General features: G+C 37.0%; 1 protein-coding gene across 1 annotated transcript; it reads right to left on the reverse strand.

Annotated features, from left to right (window-relative positions):
• Positions 1-2168: 2168 nt before the first annotated feature.
• MCCC1 (methylcrotonyl-CoA carboxylase subunit 1) lies at positions 2169-19904 on the reverse strand. The gene is made up of 18 exons (XM_057367087.1): positions 19855-19904; positions 19185-19324; positions 18683-18778; positions 18407-18528; positions 17286-17433; positions 16359-16480; positions 15132-15243; positions 14723-14804; positions 13730-13857; positions 12678-12861; positions 12051-12160; positions 10557-10773; positions 9756-9842; positions 9155-9204; positions 6914-7051; positions 5792-5899; positions 5505-5576; positions 2169-3980 (listed from the first exon to the last, which is right to left on the reverse strand). The coding sequence occupies exons 2-18, from the start codon at positions 19263-19265 to the stop codon at positions 3861-3863; spliced, it is 1977 nt and encodes a 658-aa protein (XP_057223070.1). The 5' UTR covers positions 19266-19324; positions 19855-19904; the 3' UTR covers positions 2169-3860.
• Between the last annotated feature and the right edge of the window lie 1066 nt (positions 19905-20970).

Genomic DNA, 20970 nt, shown 5'->3' on the forward strand with positions numbered 1-20970 from the left:
TGGGGAGGAGGATGGGAAAAAAAGGGTAAAATTCATTGGTTGAAGTAAGAACAGTTTAAYAATTGAAATAAAATATAAAAAATAATAAAACTATGACTGTAACGAAAAGCAAGACAACAAAAAGAGAGTAAGAAATAAAACCCAGTAGCAACAATTGATGCACACTACAATTTTTCAACCCACCCTGACCAGTGCCCAGAATGTCCCCAGRCAGCAGTCAGTGGCTCCTGGCCAAGTTTCCCCAAGTCTATGCTTTGCACAAATTCTATGGTATGAAATGTCCCTTTGGCCACTTTGGGTCAGCTGTCCCAGCCCTGCTTCCTCCCAGCTCCTTGTACACTTGCCCACTGACAGAGGATAGGAAACTGGAAAACCATTAGCTCTGAGTAACAACAAAAAAATTAGTCTGTTACTAACATTATTCTCTCTCTTACTGCAAAACACAGCCCCCATACCAGCACTAGGACRAAAGTTAACTCCCAGCTGAAACCAGGACACAGATTAATGCTAAAATCCAGCTACCATTATGATTTTAAAACCCAGCAGGACTCCAGATGTGTTTTACTAATTACTGCTATAATAAAAAAAATGGTGTATTCAACCAGAATAACCATGCTTGTTTTAACATTAATTCATTGTATAATCAACAGGTTTTAAGATAACATCAAATGTCTCAAAATTGTTATTAGAATCCAGGCTCTCTTCCAAGAAATTCAATCGGTTCACATAAAAATAAATACCAAGGTTTCAATTACCAATTTCTGTAATATTGATTTTTTTATACAGTATTCAGTAGTGTACATTATGTTCCAAATGGAATTCTTATGCAGAAGGCTATGCCCCTGTATTATAGAGATACTAAGTGATATTTACCTGTGAGGCATTTGTATGTAAAAATCTATATTTGGAACATAACTGTACAAGAAGTTGAAGTATCTATTGAGAATTTACTTTCTATAAAAGCTGGTAGTTCAAAACTTAATAAATTGCCATTGATTGTTCAGTAAACACATTCTACTCAGCACTGCTGAGCTTTTTACAAACAGAACAGTTAATTCCTGATCTGGTCCAGCATGGRTTGAGGCTCCACACCAGAGATCTTCCCTGGGAATGAGCCACAGGAATTGGCAGCAGCTGGAGAGTGCAGGGAAAACTGAGATGCCCACAGGGGGATAAGTGAAGAACAGGGCTCTCATTGTGGTCTGGTACCATTCACACTGCTGGGCAGGCTGATCCATACCTGATCCAAGCTGACCAGTGGTCACAAGGACTGTTATTTCTCATCCTGTCTCACAGAAATCCRAGTGTGGAACACCAACACCCTCATTCTTTCCCACAGACCATCAGCTGCMCCTGAATTGTATATTCTGTGACACAGCCGCCTCTCCTCTCTGGCAAGAGAAAATCATTACAACTAGAATCAGTTCAGATTCATTGTTCCTGTAACATCTGTGACTGTTGTTTCAGAACTATAGCACTATTTGAAAAGGTACATTGATAATAAATTGGTGGCAGAGATTATCCTTTTAGCCCAAATGCTAAAACACTGCATTTAAAAAAATTAAAATTTCCTTCTTAGTCTACGACTAAGTGTTTCAGAGACAACAGTAACAGCTATGTTACTATCCTAGGGTTCTTASCAATTTACATTTGTAACACAAGGATTTATTTACAATAAACTGAAGATTCATTAATATTTTGTAAATTAAAATACTGGTATAGGAACAACCTACCTTTAATACTTCTTTGAGCATCTCCAAGTTCAATTAAATCACATTGCAGTAAAACATTGCAAATGTGCAAACTGTGACAGTGACTTCTGCAAGAGATTTTTCTTAAATAAACAAAACCATCACTATTTGAGAAATCAATCTCAGTAGAAACCTATAGAGATAAAAACCTAACAGCTAATTTTTGAAAAGTGAGGGAAAATGAACACTGGTGAGATTACTGTCTGCCTTGGCTCCTAAGGGAGGACATTTTGTCWGCTCCCAGGAAATGTGTTTTGCTGCACTGGCTGTGTGCAGCCAAGCTGTGCAGACTGGGCGGGCAGAGAACCTCCTGCTGGGAGTTTTAATGTTTTGGTGCAGATTCAGTGCAGCAAAGTAGGTCTAGAAACACAGCAGTGTCACAGAGAGAGAAAAAAAACAAATGCCAAGCTGCTGAGTCTCTTCAGGGCTGAGCTCATGTTTCTATCTGGAGATTCAGTTCTGGATAAAACAAGTCCCTAACCTTACCTGCAGTGAAACCCATCACGACTGTCTGGATTACTGCCTCCTAAATGTGATCTGCAGATTGTGCTCATCATCATCAGATGATACAGAAACAGCTGCTTAAACCCTCTAATCTAATGCACGAACAGAAGCAACCAAAGAGAGAACAAAATGGAGAAAAATCAAAACAAACATTTAAAATTACACTTAAATTTTATTTGGCAGGAAATAAAAATCGCTRGCAATATTCTACAAGATGATCACTGGAGTTTGATTATTTGCTAGGTGGCCATAGGATGAAAAGGAAAATGGATAAGTATTAAATATGCTTTGAATACACAGACTATCCAAAGCCATTGCTTTTTTACTCTTCTTTTCTCTGCATTACAGGCAAGGCTGCACAATTATAGGAGCAGATCAGAGAATTCCCCATGATACTGTATATTGATTCAGAAATGAGATTTCAGGTAAGGATCCATTTTCATAGATTTAACTACAGGTCTGGGATCACTGTAGCATATGTTTTGTTTCTTTCTGCAGTATAAACCAGATTATTGAATTAAATTATCATATCAAAACTTCACATGGTAGCAAAACTTCACATTAAGTGAAAGGTGAAAAGATTTCAAAGTTTGCAACAATTAAAATGTTTTTTCTTTCCCTTTTCTTGTTTCTCTAAGGTGCTTTTTAAATAAGTTAAAATAAATTTATGGCAAATCATCAATATGCTTAGTCTGAGAATTATTTTCTTTGCATATCCAAAAACCTACCAGTTTTCCCTTCTGAAACCCTGCAGATACAAAAAAAATCTATTATTCTTGGGAACATTTCATATAAAGAGTTCAGTGTACTTCATTCCAGCCAATAAGAAATATACTAGAACATGAACAATATGGTAACAGTAATGAAGATTTTTTAAGTATTGTGATTTGGCACACTTTCTAAGTATTAAATAAGTTTATCTTTCTATGTTACTACTTCATGTTTAAAGTTCAAATGGTATTTTGGGAAAGCAGTACATTCCAACTTCGATTAGTGTAGCAAATGGATGTGAAAAATGYTTTGTACCAGACATTTTGAGGTATATTAAAATAATTCTTGAAATGCAAATTTTCACGACTCATTGAGGTAAACAGGAAAAAGAGATGCACCAGAAACAATCAAGAAGRATTCTGGGCTAAGGAACAATCCTGAATTCCCTATTAAGGCAAAAACATAAGCMACAAACAGGAATTTTGCCAGAAAATAAAACAATTGTCATTCAGATTTCCTTCAAATCAATTCTCTCATATTTAAGGGAAAAAAGGCAGCTGTGAAGAGTAGGCAGAAGAACCAACCTGTCTGTACCTTACAGTCCCTACTAAAGTCTTCATTCTTTGAGAGTTCCACATCTTCCAGGCTAACACCCTTCCAAAGGCAAACAGCCACTGGGCAACAATCACATAGGTCCACAAGTTATAAATACAATTACAGTATAGTGATACYCAAATTTCAGTGAAGTCAGCATAATTTACAGTCAAACTATGCAGGASGTGCAGAGGAAACCAATCCCCAGTCATACAAAACAGTTTGCTGAAAATATGAAGAAATCTTCTTCGGGGAGAAAATCAGCTAAGTAGAAAAAATAAAATGCACCTTCCTTGAATTTTATTTTGACTCTGCCTCTTCATCCATGAATTCAACGAGTGGAGCGTGTCTGTTGGCCTGGGCACCTTCTTGGAAATTCACCTTTTTTATCACTCCTGCCTTGGGAGCCCTTATGGTGTGCTGCACAGAAACACAGCAAGAGTGAACAGCAGAAAGCTTGGGGGTTTTCCTCCTCTCTCTCTCTCTCTCTCTCTCCAGCAAATGCTAATATTACTCCTTGGTGAAATTAGAACTGAACACATTTAATTCCTTCTTCTGACATGTTTTTATTCTAAACCTTCTTTTAAACATTATCCTAGTCAATTTTCAAGTTTTATTTTCTCATGAATATTTGATGAGTATACGGGAAGAAAAATGCTATATAATGTTATAGTTTGAAGTATGAACAGCTGAATGTTACTTTACCTCACTAATACTCGTGTTGTAATAAATACCAAACAGAAATAATATAGTTTTAATCCAAAATGTTAATCAGAAAGCAGATTTGTTYCCTTAAGAGAAATCTGCAGATTTACTAAAGATATTTCTGTTTTCTGGCCAGGAGGGGTCTTTATTGAGCAGATATTTGGCAAAATGTAGAYGAAATATAAATACAGCTACTAATTACAGTAAAGGAACAGAATGCTTACATACCAACCCCAAACTGGTCTGCTTGTTATTGTACCAGGTTAGTTTTATATTGTAGTTTTGCTTCTTGGTAGTTTTCTACCAAGGGTTAGTCTAAYATCAAAACATTTAATATCAGATATTAAATCCTCACATCGAAGAAAGGACTCATTTAAATAATAATTTGCTTTTTACATKTTATATTTTATATTTTAATAGCACTTAAAAATTAACTTGGATAATGTCAGTCTGAGGTATCAGCTGAAGATGCACAAACACGTTTAGCATCCAACTGCAAAGAATTTGGGGTGTAAGATTTTTAGTGCACACAGTTATTTTATTTCATGAAATTTGAGTGTAATTAAAGAAAGAATATTATAAGGGAAAGGCAGATTTGCTCCACAGTGTTAGTTCTGCTGYCACAAACTGAGGTTTACTTTAAACTGATAGTAAAACCAAACCAGTCCAGGCTACATAAACTGAAATTTAAGCAATCTGAGCCACAGTCAAGCACYGTAACCAGGTAAAATGGCCAAAATGCCAGTCCTCTGAATGCTGTGTGGATAATTACACAGACTCTTTAGTGTGCTCCTCATAAAACTTTATGTAAATAATAATAATAAAAAGATTATACACAAGAAGAAGCCTGTGCATATGTACAAAGTCCACCTTGTCTAAATCTCTGCCTGAAGTAATTGCAGACATCCATGTGCCTGTATCCCAACCAGGGAGCAAGAGAGACACCAAGACAGTTTTCTGCTGGAAAAGTCAAAGGAGAGGAGGGGACAGAAGGCCTGACAACACCATCCAAATGCATGTTAAAACAGCTGCAGAAGACCATGGATTATATAATCATCATTTGTTAGTAAAATAACAGCAAATATAATCCTCTGAAATCTAGTCAGACACAACACTCACAGCAGATGAAGTGATAATGACATCTGTAAGCTGCACTTCAATAACACAACCAAAAATGATTAATAAATTTTGGCCAGATTTTTATTTTCTCAGTAATTAGAACCTTTATATGTCACTTACCTCCATTTTCATAGCTATCATAACCATTAGAGGGTCTCCAATCTGAACCTTATCCCCTGCCTTCACAAACACCTGCAATTCAARAGAAAATTGGAAGAAAAATCATTTATGTCTGTACCATTCAAAATCATCAGCTGGATCTTGACTAACACAATTCATAGAGTGTGGTTTTGCAAAACAGCCTCATATCTTTATTTTTATTGATCTGAGTATCTGAGCACCATTTCTGGCAGAGTGAACTTRGATATATTGAAGAATTCATTTCCCACCCATGTTGTTAAAATTACCTTTTCCACTGTGCCYGTCATGGGAGCCACAGCACCACTTTGCTCTGCCCCTGAACTCACTGCAGACAAGTACTTGGGCACAGGGAGGCCRATCTGAGCACTGCCTTCCTACAGGAAGAAAATCCAGCACRGGTGAGTTAAYAGCATGRAATAATAGCACCAGTAGATGGGCTGAAACAACAGGGAAAGAACAGTTCAGCCTTGGGCAAACCAGTCACCTCTGAGCGTGGCAGACCCTGGGGTGAGGGCTCCAGAAGGACTGYCATGGTCACTGCTTTGCCAGCATCTGAGCCTGTGACATTCACACCTGCTGCTGCTAAGGACCAGCAAGGAAGGAAAACCCCTGTGACAAAGCAGCTCCGTGTGGATTTTTATACAAACCCCTATTTGACTCTTCCCTGTTCATGCATCAACAGTGCAGAAGGTTTTGGAAAATGCATAAAGGCTGTTTGCACAGGGGGCAGGCAGGTTGCTGCAACAAGCAAGAGACACATTGGCATCTTCACTGCCAAACACTGCCAATGACTGCTTCACAATTTACAATTCAKTGTTAAATTTGGTCCAAAATTCTCACCATTATTCGAAGTCCCCTAGGTCCTCTCAGAGTTGCTTCCCAGAGTTTCTCAAAGACTCATTCTCTCCCACATTCTTCCCATGCCCTAAAAAGTTCTGTGATTTCTTCCAGATCACTCACCCCAGACTCCACTCTGATAGCACAGGAAAACTGAGCTTTGCCATTCCAGTATGAGTTATTTTGTCCTCATCACTGGAGCAACAAAGTGTTTGCTGTATTCTGCTGAAAATCTTAAGGGGCTCAGAGCTAGAGGTTACTTATTGAAACTAATAAATAATAATTTATTATTATTACATTATATGTAATAATATAATGTAATTATATTCAGTTACCTTAAAGCCTTTCTAAAAGTAATTCATTTTCTCACTGACCATAAGCAATGAACTTCTAATTATAACTAGAAATCCAACAAGTATCAAAACATGATAGGTCAAGGTAAGAAATTGAAATTGTGATTATCTTTCACATTCCATTACAATTTATACTTTCCATTTACATGGATAAAATTCTGAAACTTTAAGCTTGTGATAATAAAGAAAGAACTTTACCGGGAAGAAAAGATAAATGGTGTTGTCCAAAATGACCAGTTTGGAYTTAGACACTGTTCCATTTACTGAAGACCTCAGGTAAAGTGAATCACCTTCTTTCAAGATCTCTCCAGAAATCAGGAACGTTTCATCTTGAATCTGAAAGTTAAATGCTTTTATAAGAACAAAGGTTSACCCTTCATGAGCAATAAACCAAAAGATAATATTTGTACCCTCATAACCTGTATTCTTCATAGACAAATCTGGAATTCAAAAAAGTATCTTTTTTMATCYTAKGTATCCTTTATTTTTCAGTTAARAGACTGTTCTGTATCCAATACAAACAGCTTAGAAAAATTATTCAATATGTCCAGCCAGGACAACTTTTATCTTAAACAAAAAGAGATAATATTTCTCAAGAAAAGAAAAAAAAAAGAAAGAAAAGAAAAAACAATCCCAGAATATTCAGTTTAGTGATGCTATTAAAATCCAGTATTTTTAAATTGTCCTAGCATCTTGACTTTGTTCAAATTGAAGGATCCATACTATTCAGCTGACATATTCCAAATGTTTTCCAAAAGAGAAGTGACTTCCTCTGTCTTGGAAACTTGCAAGACAAGAACTACAACATATTCAGTAAACCTTCAAAGGAGCAGAGCAGTGATGGAAACAGTGTCAATGAGACACCAAAACTGCAAAAGAAAGGCCAAGTAGAAAGGTCATTTATTTATGAGTAACACTTCATCTGCATCAGTGGAAACTGCACCTCTACCACAACTGCAGCACACCAAGACTGTAAGAATAGAAATGTGCTTTACATTTCACTGATACTTTTACTTCTAAGTCTGACATCGCTGAGCACAGAATCAGACCTGCTGGTCKTTCAGGATGGTACAATAAGAAATAAAACTCAAGTCTTCATTTATATAGTTGCAAATTATTCTTCCACTAAAAACATGCATTGAAAGGATTCTGTTGATCTGACAGTGRTCCCTGAGCAGAAAACCATGCTCTACAGCCCTGCTCTGGTTGATCTGCCTCAGGACAGGTTCTGTAACTCCAGAGGCACTGTCCTCCTCCTAATTAGCTTCAATTATGTCTTGACATCCCTTATCTCTGGCTTCTCTCCACTTCCATGTCAACTCCCACTCTTCCTTCTTCCCTAGGAGTCTATACTCTACCCAGCTGCACTTCGCTCCACAAATGGAAAACTACATCCCTTCTAGACTCTCTTTATTTTTGCTGATATGATTTCTGAGATAAGCCGCAAGTGTAAAAGCTCTCAGGCATTACACAGATAATCAATGCACTCAAAATAACCTGAGTATTACTGGAGGGATGTGGATTATCTCAGTCTTYCTAACAGTAGAAGTAAAGGTTTGAGTTACCCAAGGTGTGGTTATACCCTTTAAAGCACARTAATTTTGTCCCTATTTTTCTAGTACACTCATCTCTATACAGTCTAAGCAGTTAACAACTATTWATTCTCTTAATTCCCCTTTTCTGAGTATCAAAACAAGAGAGTGCATTCATGAGCATGCATTCATTCTGGGCACCAAATCTGAGAGAAAAAAAAAACTTTCAACTACAGGTGATGCAACTAGGATATTCAACAGTCAGCCAAACACAACCCCCTTAAACCACAATTGGAGACTCTCAATGTGCACACACAAAATCATCTACATCTAAGGCATCTTGAGCTGTATACTATAGGAGCTCTATTGCATGGACAAAGAAGCCAATTCTATGGGGCATCATTCCATTATCTAACCAGAAGTTTCCTCATCTCATTTGGCAATCACTCTCCAATTTCCATCTTCAAAATAAAATGTTATSTTGCAGACAATGCTCTAGAAACCTTTTATTTATCCCACAGGAGATCCAGTCTCATGCACAGAATAAAGCAGGAGTCCTGTGGAAAAAAACTCTTTTTAAACACAGATGGAAAATTAACCTCCTGTGTTCTAGAAAGACAAATTTAACAAGGAAAATAAAGAATAAGACCTTTAAATACTGAAAATACCAACGAGCTTCGTAGCCTTATTTTCAGAAACATTTTAATATCTCTTCCATGCCAATCCAGCATCTAGCAAAGATAATTTCAGGTCAAAGTAACAGTTCATAGCAATGGCTACAAGCAAACTAAAAATAGAATCCTGTATCTGTAATCACCAAGCAACTTTAGTAACAATTAACACTAAGAGACATCTACAAGAAAAGAACTGTTACCTAATGAAATATCTCAAACAATTGTATTTGTACCTGCATTTTGTATGACCCATCTTGATTGTAGCTTACAGCTACATCCACAACTGTTAAATAAAACAAAATASGCAATTGTGAGTAGATTCAATTATAGTATCTAGAGAATGATGACATATGAACAATATCAAGTCTTTCTTGATAAAAATGACACCTACCAACACTAAGAAAAAAGCAATTCTTTTCAGGTTAGCTTGCTAYCCACTGTCTGAATTCCAGACAATTTTTCTTTCAAAGATGAACATCTGAAATTATGCTCTGAAATCTGTATTAAGTTATCTGGACAGAAACTGTGAGGGAGAAAAAGTACTGAGCACTTTGGCACCAAAATGAAGTTTAAAAAAAGTCAGTGGCACTCAACTATTTTTAAAAGTCAACCTCATTCATTTAAATGATGAACACTAGTAGTAATTTGTTTACATGTCCTCAAGATCTAACAATGTGAATTAAGCATGCAATTCTGTGAATTCCCAGCTTACATTGCATAAGACTCATACTGCTTCTATTTGCTGTTTCTTAGCCTGAATTTTCAAGCACCAGTTAAAATAACTTTATCCACCAAGTACCTCCCATCCCTTCAAACACATTTTGATTAACTTACTGTTTTCCCCATCCAGCAGAGACAGTTTTCTAGTGTAACAAATATTTATTCTTCTACCAGTGCTGGATGCAAAAGGCGAGAATTTATCTAAAACACAAAATACACAGGTACATTATTTTCATTCTACTTCGGYAAAATACAACACTTAGAACTTACACCTTAAAAGCACTGTCCTATGATTACTATCATCATATTTATGTATTTATATTGCACATAAAGATTGGGGAATCACTGCAGTCACTGAGAATGACAATCCCTTGATCTTCAGCACTGAATAAACTGATGCTGTGTAACCTACAGAAACCATGACACTAAGGAAGGGCTTTGGCTGTTTTCCATGAACACATCCTTGAATGGGATGAGAAAGCATGGGAATTCAGCTACACCATAGCTGGTTCTGATTAGCCTCTAGGTGAAGGTTCCATTAAAASCCACAGCCTCTCCCACTCTGAGCAGTCAGCTTTATGTCTGAAGRCCTTGGGCCAACCTGGGAATAACAGAGACAGAAGGTCACTGTCTCTGCGTATCAAGAGCAAAGAGCTCCCACTGTCACTGACCATGAACCCCAAGGTCTTTCAGATAGTTTCTGTCTGAAGTATTTTGGGAAGTGCTCTGGACATTACAGTAGTGACACATTCCATAATCTGCCCCTTAACAAATGTTATAGTCTGCTCTCTGTGTAAATATCTGAGATGCCAGAACACAGAACCCTGAAAAGGCACAAATTAGGGCAAAGARGGAACATGCAAATTAAATAATTGCACATGAGCTCAGAAAATAAAACAAAACAATGATCCTTACCATCTGACTGATCTCTAAAAGCATCTGTTAGCATTTTCTCTTTCAGTATGAGCCCTAGAGCTGCCTGACACATAACTTCATGTGGAGTTGCCTTTTTGGTTGGAAATAGTTCATCATGGTGTTGAGGAATGAAATTAGTGTGCACATTTCCAGCCTCAAACTGTGGGTGTCCTGACAGGCTCAGTAAGAAATCAATATTAGTRCTTAATCCCACAATCTGTAAAGAAACAGAAACATATTGCCAAATTGAGTTATGTGCAGCTTTCTGCTCAACTTATGTATAGATAAAAGATTAGTATTTTTTCACATAGCACCAATAAAACAAAGTTTATCAATAAAATGTAGTTCATTCAACTTGTCTGTTTTATTATCAATTAAATCATTGACTGGAAAAAGACAAAAACCAAACCCAAACAAAAACCAAAAASCCAAGAGCTGCTTTCTCAAAAGCAYTCTGTATTCTAAATGCTGCCTTTGTCCACTGTGAAGCTGAGGAAAGTTTCCCATCAATAGTAAATAATAGGAGGTAATKTCAGAAAATACCCTACTCTTCTGGAAAATTGTGCTCTGAGTATTTAAAAGAACATTCCTAACTTGAAAGAGCTTCTTATTATTTACAACAGTTTCAGTATCCCATATTTGATCTTTAATAGTAATGAGTGGGAAGAGCAACTTTTAAATTTACTACATACTTACTACCCATTTCCTCTATTGCAAAATACCTAAAGAAACAGTATCATTATTTCAGAGAAATCACTGAAACTGGTAACCATGTTATGCTGTCAATATTTACAGAGAACTGCTAAGAAAATTCCAGAAAAAACAAGACAATTCTTTTTTCTCTTTCCCTCACAGTAAATTTMATTTTTAGCTAAAATATTAAGAGGYCCAACATTTTCAGTATCTCAGTCACCTTCATGTTGTGGATTTAAAAGTGTAAATTAATTCTTCACAAGTAATATTCAGTCTCACCTCAAGCCAAACCTTCTGAATTCTGCTTTTGAAAACAGATATAATACCTGTAGTTTTCATAGGGGAAAAACAGAACGTTTCTTTAAAAGGACTGACAGCACATTTCTTTACCACATGTATAGTCAAAAAATTTARTTCTTTTTATAAATTAGAAACTGCAAGCAAACATTGTCTGACATAAAGGTTTCTGAGGTGGAATTTAAGTTTGAGAAAGCTCATAGTATAACTGAAAAGGTTGTTTAGCCTTACTCTGCTACAAAGTCCCAGGTGCATCATCCAAACTGAAGATATCACAAACTTAAAAATCTATGTGTAAAACTGGACTTGACACTTCTCTCACTCCATCAATGAAAGCAGTTTGCAAATCAGGAAAAAATAAAACTTCTGCATACAACTAATGAATTTGAAATGGTAGTGGCAATGCAGACTCCCTCTTAAGAAACCACTTTTGTTTTACTGCAGTATTTTATGCATATTTTGACAGCTCAAGCTGTGAAATCACACAGGGTTCCTCCCACTTACATTGTACTGGTGCAAACTGTAGCGCAGCTTTCTGAGAGCTGCCTGCCGRTCCTCAGCCCAAACAACCAGCTTTGCAATCATGGGGTCATAATGCACAGAAACCTCATCACCTAAAATGTGTAAATAAAATAAAAGTGCTGTAACATGAAACTAAATATTTATGGAAGTTGGTAATGCAAAGTATTGGACACTACATGACATGCAACTGAGGCACAATTCATTGGCACATTTCTCTTAAGATTAAAGTTGTTGAAGGACATGGTGATGTGRCTTGGCATTTCAAGTTCAACAACAACTTTATTACAGGCTTTTTATAAATTTCGTAGAGGTAGCATTACTCAAATTAAAGTTTCTTTATTGCAATCACAATGCGGGATTGCTAAATAGGAAGGAGACTATTATCAGCATGAGCCAATGAAATTAATTTGGGTTCATGTAAAGAGGTAAATAAAATACTCAATGATTGACCAAAAATACATGGAAAATCACAAGAAAGAATAATTCAGTAGAGATTTGCCTTTATAACAACACTCTTTTAGACAAACCTATTTAGGCCTAGGAGGGAAATGCTTACAAAGAAAAGATCTTGTTARTTATTTCCTCTTACATCACTGCCTTCATGTTTACCTTGCCTGACTCCAGTCTCTATCCTGGTGAAGCGATCTGCTGGGGGCGTGGATAAGTGCAACAATGGCCCAGCTCCTGGCATAAAGTTATTATTAGGGTCTTCAGCATATATTCTAGCCTCAAATGCATGGCCCTGAAGCAGGATCTCTTCCTGTGTTAGAGGAATCTTCTCTCCTGCTGCAACCTGAAAACAATAGGTTTTTTCTTTAATGCAGGATCAATATTCTGGAGTGCTGATGCATGAAATATTAAATATCTTTCTTCTAAACATGAACAACTAGAAAGCACGTCAAAAACTTTTCCACTTTCTCTCTCTCTTCCTTCCAGTGTTGTTTGATCTCTGTTTTCACTCAGCATTCAATGCCCAATTTCCATTCCTAGATCAGGAAGACAAATGTTCCTTCTTTTTGCATCAGCATTTGCCATTTTAATTTTCTTTCTGATTACWCTAAATACTACCACACCCTTAAGCATATACTACTTAGGCTGCTGTCCTCAATTTTGGATTTATCCAACTAGATTTGGTTTTTATTTCAAGTTCCCTAAGAGCCAAAACTCTCTGTGACCATTTGAGTGTGTGAGTAATCTCTGCAAATTGGGCATGTGAGGAAATCCCCTGCTCCAGTCCACCCCACTGTACATTTATTTCAGAATGTGACTACACTGGTATAACACCAGACTGTCTTTGTGAAGATTTTTTCCTCCTTCCTCGTCCAGGAATGATTTTTGGGCCACAGACACACTTGAAATGAAGTTTTAAAAAACTTCCATCACAGCAAGGGAAAGATCAGGACACTACTCCCTCCCACTTTCCACGTTCTCTGGGATAAAAATATATTTTTTCTCTACACAGCTGGGAGAAGACTGCTTGAAATTCAGAGCACCTACACAATGCTCTGCATCCAATACAGCAATGTGAGATGTGGAGCAAAGGAAACTCTACCCTGTCARCTAAGCAGGAGATGAGGATCTAGAAACCCATCTGGCTTCTCACAGGCATTGTCACAGGGCACTCAGGAGGAGCTCTACATGTAAAATCAGGTAACACTCACCCTAAGCTGCCATTCCACCAAGTCTGTTCCAGTGATCATCTCTGTAACTGGGTGTTCTACTTGCAGCCTGGTATTCATCTCCATGAAGTAAAAATTATGTTGGGAGTCCATAATAAATTCGACTGTTCCTGAGGTATTTAATAAAAGGACATTTCACCAAAGAGCATCTAAGGTATAAATTTATGGAAAAGATACCTAAGACACTTAATTCAATTATGCCTAGATAAGACTATTATTTCTAAATCAGACACACTGAATTTCATTAAATTCTATACAAATTATCTAAAAGRGTCACAAATTTGAGGCTGAAAACAAAAGGGTTATTTCCTTGTACATTTACATAACTGTTGTTGTTTAGTAGCCACTCTACAGTAAGAGCTACTTTCCATTAGCACTTTAAAAAGTGCATCAAAAGTATTTGTCTAAAAGTACTCTGAATATTCACAGAGTGTACATATTTTTAAAAATAAATATCCAAAGAAAGCAGTGAGAAAACAAAGTAACATATAATTTTAGGTTAGTTTTCATCCGGGAAATGGAGTGGACTTTACAGTGTTTATTTCTTTTAAAGGCTTTACTGTTTACATATAAATTATTATCCTTTGTATGCTAAAAGAGAAATTATTTTCCCTTTGTTCTGCTCCAACTTACTAATTCATAATGCTCACTTTCCAAAAACAGCTGAGTTGATCAAATTATCTGCTCTGAAATTTTTTCTTTCTATCCTTCAGCTGCCAGTGATCTTGAACTCAGGTATGTTAATTTCAATCTGTAATTACMTCACAATTAAATAAATTATTACCTGCTTAAACCTCAAAAAAATTGGGGGATGTGACCARTTTCAATCTGTAATTACATCACAATTAAATACATTATTACCTGCTKAAACCTCAAAAAAATTGGGGATGTGTGTCATGCTCTAAAACAATCAGATGCCATTTGCTTGAGACTTAAAGTCTCATTAAGTTAAAAGCTGCAACTCCTCAGACTTACCTGCTCCCACGTAATTCACTGCTTTAGCTGCTTTGACAGCAGCTTCTCCAAGTCTCCTTCGAACCTCTGGACTAATTCCTGGCTGTAAATAATAATAAKAAGAAGAAGATGACAAACTATTCTTATGTTTTGTGCTCTTAAACCTGGTATGCATGAGTATTGGACAGTATTTAACAACTGCAGTGAAACCTTATCTATGTTATACTTGAAATCTACACAGTATTTCCTTGAGAATCATCTTCCTAAAGAGTGTAGTTTTTTTCAATTAGAACATGTTCTGCAGCAAAACTAAAACAAGTCTGAGAATTACAAATAAATTATTAACCACTACATGCATGCAATGGGGGGCAGCAATTATTTTAAAAACATGTCTGTTCATAAAAAATATCACTAACAACTTTCTGCTCACCCCTGGTGCCTCTTCAATGATTTTCTGATGCCTCCTTTGCACACTGCAGTCTCTTTCAAATAAATACACCGCATTGCCATGCTGGTCACCAAATACTTGGACTTCAACATGCCTGTTCCATAAAAATAAATGTTTTTATGTACTTCAATAAAGCCTCAAACAGACTTTAAACTTCKACACTTCAGTAGGATTTCTTATAGTTTTAAGTGTCTGCCCTCCAATAAATGCCAAAAATGTAGAAGTGAGGCTGCTACTGTGCAGGATTTCAACTATTTTAAACCTACTCAATCTCCTAAATGAAACAGGATTCCCAATACCAATGATTGCAGTGAAATCTCATAGGTTGTAGGATAAGCAGGATACATATTTGAAGGCTGCCACCTCTTCATTAGTTATTATAATAAAAGTAAATTAACTTGATATTGCACTATTGTACTATTAATTTGATAATTATTATTTCCCTTTAAAATTATTTCTCCTTATAACTTACTATGTGGCAATTCACAAGAGACTCTAGCAGCCCTGGCTCAGGAATAACATTGTTTACTTCAAAACATTATTTCAAAGGACAACTATAAGCAGAATTTCATTCTACACATAAAACGAATAAAAATATGTCCCTATTCTGACAATCCCCTGATGCTGGCGGAAGAAATTCCCCAGGTATGATTTTTTGCCCACCTGACAGCATAAGCAGGCCCTCAGATTCTCTAGAAAAAAAATGCTTTCCTTATAGTGATGATTTAAGGAAAAATAGATGTAAAGTACAAGAGTATCAAACAAACCTCTGTGAGAAGTTCTTAATAAAAATTAAATCAGTTCTGTTTCACAGGCCAGGTATAAGCTAAAGATTCTGACTTCCRTTTGAAATACCAAAACAGAGGAAGATTAAATAACTGGTTTAGGACACCTGAGGGCAGCAGAAACACCATCACAGTTTGACTCAGGATGATAATTTAAATATTATAGAGTGGGCTTTTTCTAAATATAAATCAGTTTTAGAAAGCTCACTCACTGCCAYGTCTCTCAAGCAGCAGTATTTTAATTCCTGTCATTCAAAAAGCCAYTACAAGATATTCAATATATTACAGTTTTGACCAAATTAAAAACTTCTATARTGCAAATCAAACATACAAGACAAATTTTCATCCTACTAATAAACCAATTATGTTTATTTAATAGTAGAATAAACATTACAGTGTTTATATTGAAACATGTATTTCTTACCTTGGATTATCTACGAATTTCTCAATCAGCATTGCATCATCATTGAAAGACTTCTTTGCTTCTCTCCTTGCTGATTCTAGTTGGTCCAGAAACTCCTTTTCTGAATGAGCAATTCTCATGCCCTAAAATACAGCATAAAAGCTTATTAAAGTGTCTAAAAATACAGAACACAATTAAAATCCTTGTTGCACACAAATTGCGAGAAATTAGCTTAAAAAGAACACTTGTTCCTCCTTTCATAAACTTCAACAAAATTATGATCAGCTTCCAGTAAGATAATCCTACTCAGTCCCACTGAAAGTGCCACAAGAAGTGTAAAAAAACAGATATTACCATTCCATTGATACGTGTGAGCACAAAATTCAATTCTGTTCYCAGATATAATAGGAATTTTCCAAGGCTGGCAGAGAAAAATTTATTTATTACAGAACAAATATAGCTACTTTGGAAATAACTAAAATTCTCTGTATTTAATTTTTATAGCCATTTATTTCACAGCRAAATCAGATTTAGACTGGGAGTTCACCACTCATTAAAAAGTGCCTWGACACAAAATACTTACATGGTATTTCTAATCACTTCATATGCAACACTTAAAACTGTGAGCAAAAGAAGACACAGAAGCTATCACAGAGTAACAACTGAAACTCATCTAATTTCACACCAATCCACAGCACAACTTTTCTGCTTATGTGAATTACTGGAGATYCAGTGATTCAAACAAAACTCTTCCAGTTTATTCCAGCTACTTACCTTCTGCACATCAAAGGGAAATGACATTTCATAGCACTAGATCAGCCATTAATAATAAATTTTAACAAAAGGTACTTTTCCAGGTTTTGTTTTCAGATTTCTTTTAGAGTATTAAGTTACAGATCCTGAGACATGACAACTTTCCAGCATGTGATGAACAGATGAGTTCCTTACCTTTCCTCCACCCCCACGGACAGCTTTAATCATTACAGGGTACCCAATTCTCCTGGCATGGTCCTTTAGACACTCATCGGACTGATCTTCTCCATGATAACCTTCAACAACAGGAACGCCAGCAGCAGACATTATAGCTTTGGAAGTGCTTTGACAGAACAGTTTTATATTTAGAATGATAATAATATTTTGTCTTACTTTAAACTCCAAACTTGTGTAATGTTTCCAATGTTAATTCTCTTCTTGAAAATARCTCCACAGTAGACCTCAACAGGACTACTTGCATAGGTGAGTTACACAGGATTGGGCTGTAATTCAGCACATGCTTCAAACACAGACTTTTTTCTCCAAGCCCTCCACATAGAAGCAGGATGACATTTCAGCTTTACTGTTCTTTCCACATTAGAGGACAAACCTAATGTTTTCAGACTAAAACACTGCATCCTGTCAAAACTTCATTTAARGTTGTACAAGGGCAAAACTCTTTTAATTTCACAGGCTGCATTCACACCACACATAAAACACTCGAGCGTAACAATTCTAACCTCCAAAATGCATRCAAAGCTTGTTAAATTACTGAGGCAATTTACTTGCACATGATGAGGTGATAAAAAAACTAATTCTCTCTAACTACTATTATACAGTTCCCGTGTCAGTAATAACTTCATTTCCATATTCTTGATTTATACTAAATACGTTACAAGCATTTCTTTGAACTAAGATCCTCTGTGATGAACTAAACCTGTCATCTCATTTTACATATAAYAACCACAATAACCCTGATGATTTGGTGTTTCTTTCCCACTGCTCCTTTGACCAATATATAAGGCATCCAAACTGACTGCTGAGCCCTTACTTGTATCACACTCCAATGCCTCAGTTCTGGAGAAGTAGAATCATTACTTATTTATTTACTAAAATCTCAGAAACTTAACAACATTGACTGTTTGTATCTCTATAGGAATCTATAAACCTGAAATTAATTCCTTTGAAGAAAACCATAAATACACAATGAAAATTGACAGAATAAAGCAATTACAGAGCAAYTGGTTATTTGTTAACAAAATCAGCTTTGCCAAGCTTTAAACTGCATAACCAAATAACAAATTAGGAATACATACCTCTTAATACCCATATCTCTGATAGCAGACGAAGGTGGACCTATGAAGATGATTCCCTGTTGCTTGCACAGCTCTGCAAACTCTGTGTTTTCYGAGAGGAAACCATACCCTGGATGAATAGCCTGAAATAGAATAATGTTACCAGCCTATTTTTTGTATCAGTTTAGCTTAGAAAACTCAGAAACTTCAGTAGGGCATTAAGGAAAAGCAAGATTAGTGAAAATAAAGACCTAAAGACACAGAARTAACAGAAAATTAAGGGCCTCATCTACTTACCTGTGCTGCTGAGACCTTGGCCACCTGCAGTATTTTCTCCATAGCCAAGTAACTCTGCTGTGAGGGTGGTGGACCAATGCAATACGCTTCATCTGCCTGTTTTACAAAAAATACAGAGGCTGTTTATTAGCAAATTCAACTGAGTTTCTGAGCTATTTACATAATTTATCAGACTGCAGTTTCAATCACTGCCTTTCCTCAGGGAGAGGCTCAACTGGGTGAAACAAACTCTGACTTTTTTCCCAAAATCAGAGTCCATTCTCTAACCCCTGGCTGTCCAGAGTTAGAGAGCCAAACTTAAATGTACTTCCTATAAACCTGTCAGGTGTTGAGACAGACACCAGGCAAACTTTTCATCCTTTCAAGGAAAACTTGGCAGTACCACAACAGAAGTGAAAATTAACTGCATCAGTATCCAAATCTGCTTTCACCTGGAACTTATCAGTGACAAATTGAATGTTGTGAATGAATATCAGTCACGAATTTAATGAATATACTTCACCATTGCTACGTGCATGGAATTCCTGTCTGCTTCACTGTAAACTGCYACAGACTTCACCCCCATTTTCTTGGCTGTTCGCATCACCCTGCAGGCGATTTCTCCTCTGTTTGCAATAAGGATCTTCCCTATGCTGTGACCTCCTGTTTGAAAGGATGAAGCACAGTAAGAAACCAATCCGCAAAAACATTCCTGGAAACAAAGCAATTTTAAAATTCTGATTTCTTTTACATTATATTTACAAAGTTTATGAATTCCTTCCAATAATGAAAGAACACATGCTTCACCCAAAAGCATTCCCAGTATTTTATCTTGGAGTCCTTATGCAGAAGTATGTTTAAGCTTTTTTCACTTCCTTTTTAGAATCCAACAAATATATTCTTAACCTAAAAAAATCCCTCACTTCAACATAGAAGTTGATGCTTATATTTGTGCTTTCTGGACTAACTAGGAAACAATCTAGCCTGTGGTGCATCCCTCACAACARAAGTACTGTTGTTTAAACATCAAAGACAGTTTCTCTTAGGTTAACTACAGGTTTTAAAAATTGTGAAGATACTGAATATTTAAAAACCCTGCAGTCTTTCAGTAACTAGTAGTCTAAAACTGGCTGTAAAACCATCCACATTACAGAGCAATTTAAGCTAGTAGCTGAAGAAGTTAAATTTCATACCTATTGTTGAGGCCCATTTCACAAATATTCGCACTTGGTTCCAYTGCCTGTGCAATTATAAACAAACAGAAATGTTACAAGTGCACATGAAGAAGTGGCAACTGAGCTATTTTCAGGTGAGAAAAGGACAGCACTGAAACAGCACTGAAAATTCTGATACATCTGTTTCTAGAGAACATATGCAGCACAAGGAAAGTTGCTCAAACTTCACCAGACCTCTCCTTAAGTACTTTCATTTCAACACAATAAAAACTATCCCCTTTGGTTTTTTAGCAGCATTCAAACAGAAATAATCAAGTGGGTTTTTTAAACAAGCAAAAAAACCTCTTTTTGGTGGACATTACAGCCAACAACTTGCATTTACTACAGAGAAGTAAACAGTTGTGAAGTATTTGGGAAACAAGATGTGAATAATCACAAAATTGAAAAACTTTAAAAGGCAGCAGGAGCTGCTTCTGTAGAGCAAAGGYGCAAGAGGAAAGAATGTGAAAGAGYAAGAGCGAGYTACGGAGACTTTCAGAAATGGAAAGTTAAACTTCAAATGATTAATGCTAACTAAATGAGACAGACGAGTTGAAGTAGCTTGATGCAACTGAAAGCAAACACCTGGAACGGTTTTAATTAGTATGTAAATCAGTGCCGGAAWTTTGGATCAAGTCCAGCATTCTTTAATCGTTATCGGACAAAAAGACACGGGACGTCCTCGGTACCACACAACTACAGCTCGGTTATAACAACGGGAGGAGGATCCGGTACATGTCCTAAACACTGAATACACAGCTGTCACGGTCACCCGCTCCACCGGGGCAGCTTCATGGGACCCACGGCAGCTGCTACAACGAATCCCTAAAGCCCGGGAGGGTTTATTTGCTCTTCCTTCCCACAGAGCAGCCCGGCCTTCCTGTGCCTCCCTTCAGAGCCCCTTGCCCTCCTGCCCGGGCAGCTCCCCCGGCTCCTCCCGGGCGCTGAGGCCGCCCCCGGGCCCGCACTCACGGCCACGGCCGCCCCCGCCCGCGCTCGGGGCCGCTCGGTCCCCCCGGCCCGCACTCACAGCCGGCGCAGCGCCCCGAGGCAGCCGCGGCCCCGCTCGGCCGCCACCAGCGCCATGTTGGGAGC

The sequence above is a fragment of the Malurus melanocephalus genome, unplaced genomic scaffold (genome assembly GCF_030028575.1).
Source record: "Malurus melanocephalus ecotype Western Australia unplaced genomic scaffold, MMel_1.1 scaffold_75, whole genome shotgun sequence".
In the NCBI taxonomy this organism is placed as follows: domain Eukaryota; kingdom Metazoa; phylum Chordata; class Aves; order Passeriformes; family Maluridae; genus Malurus; species Malurus melanocephalus.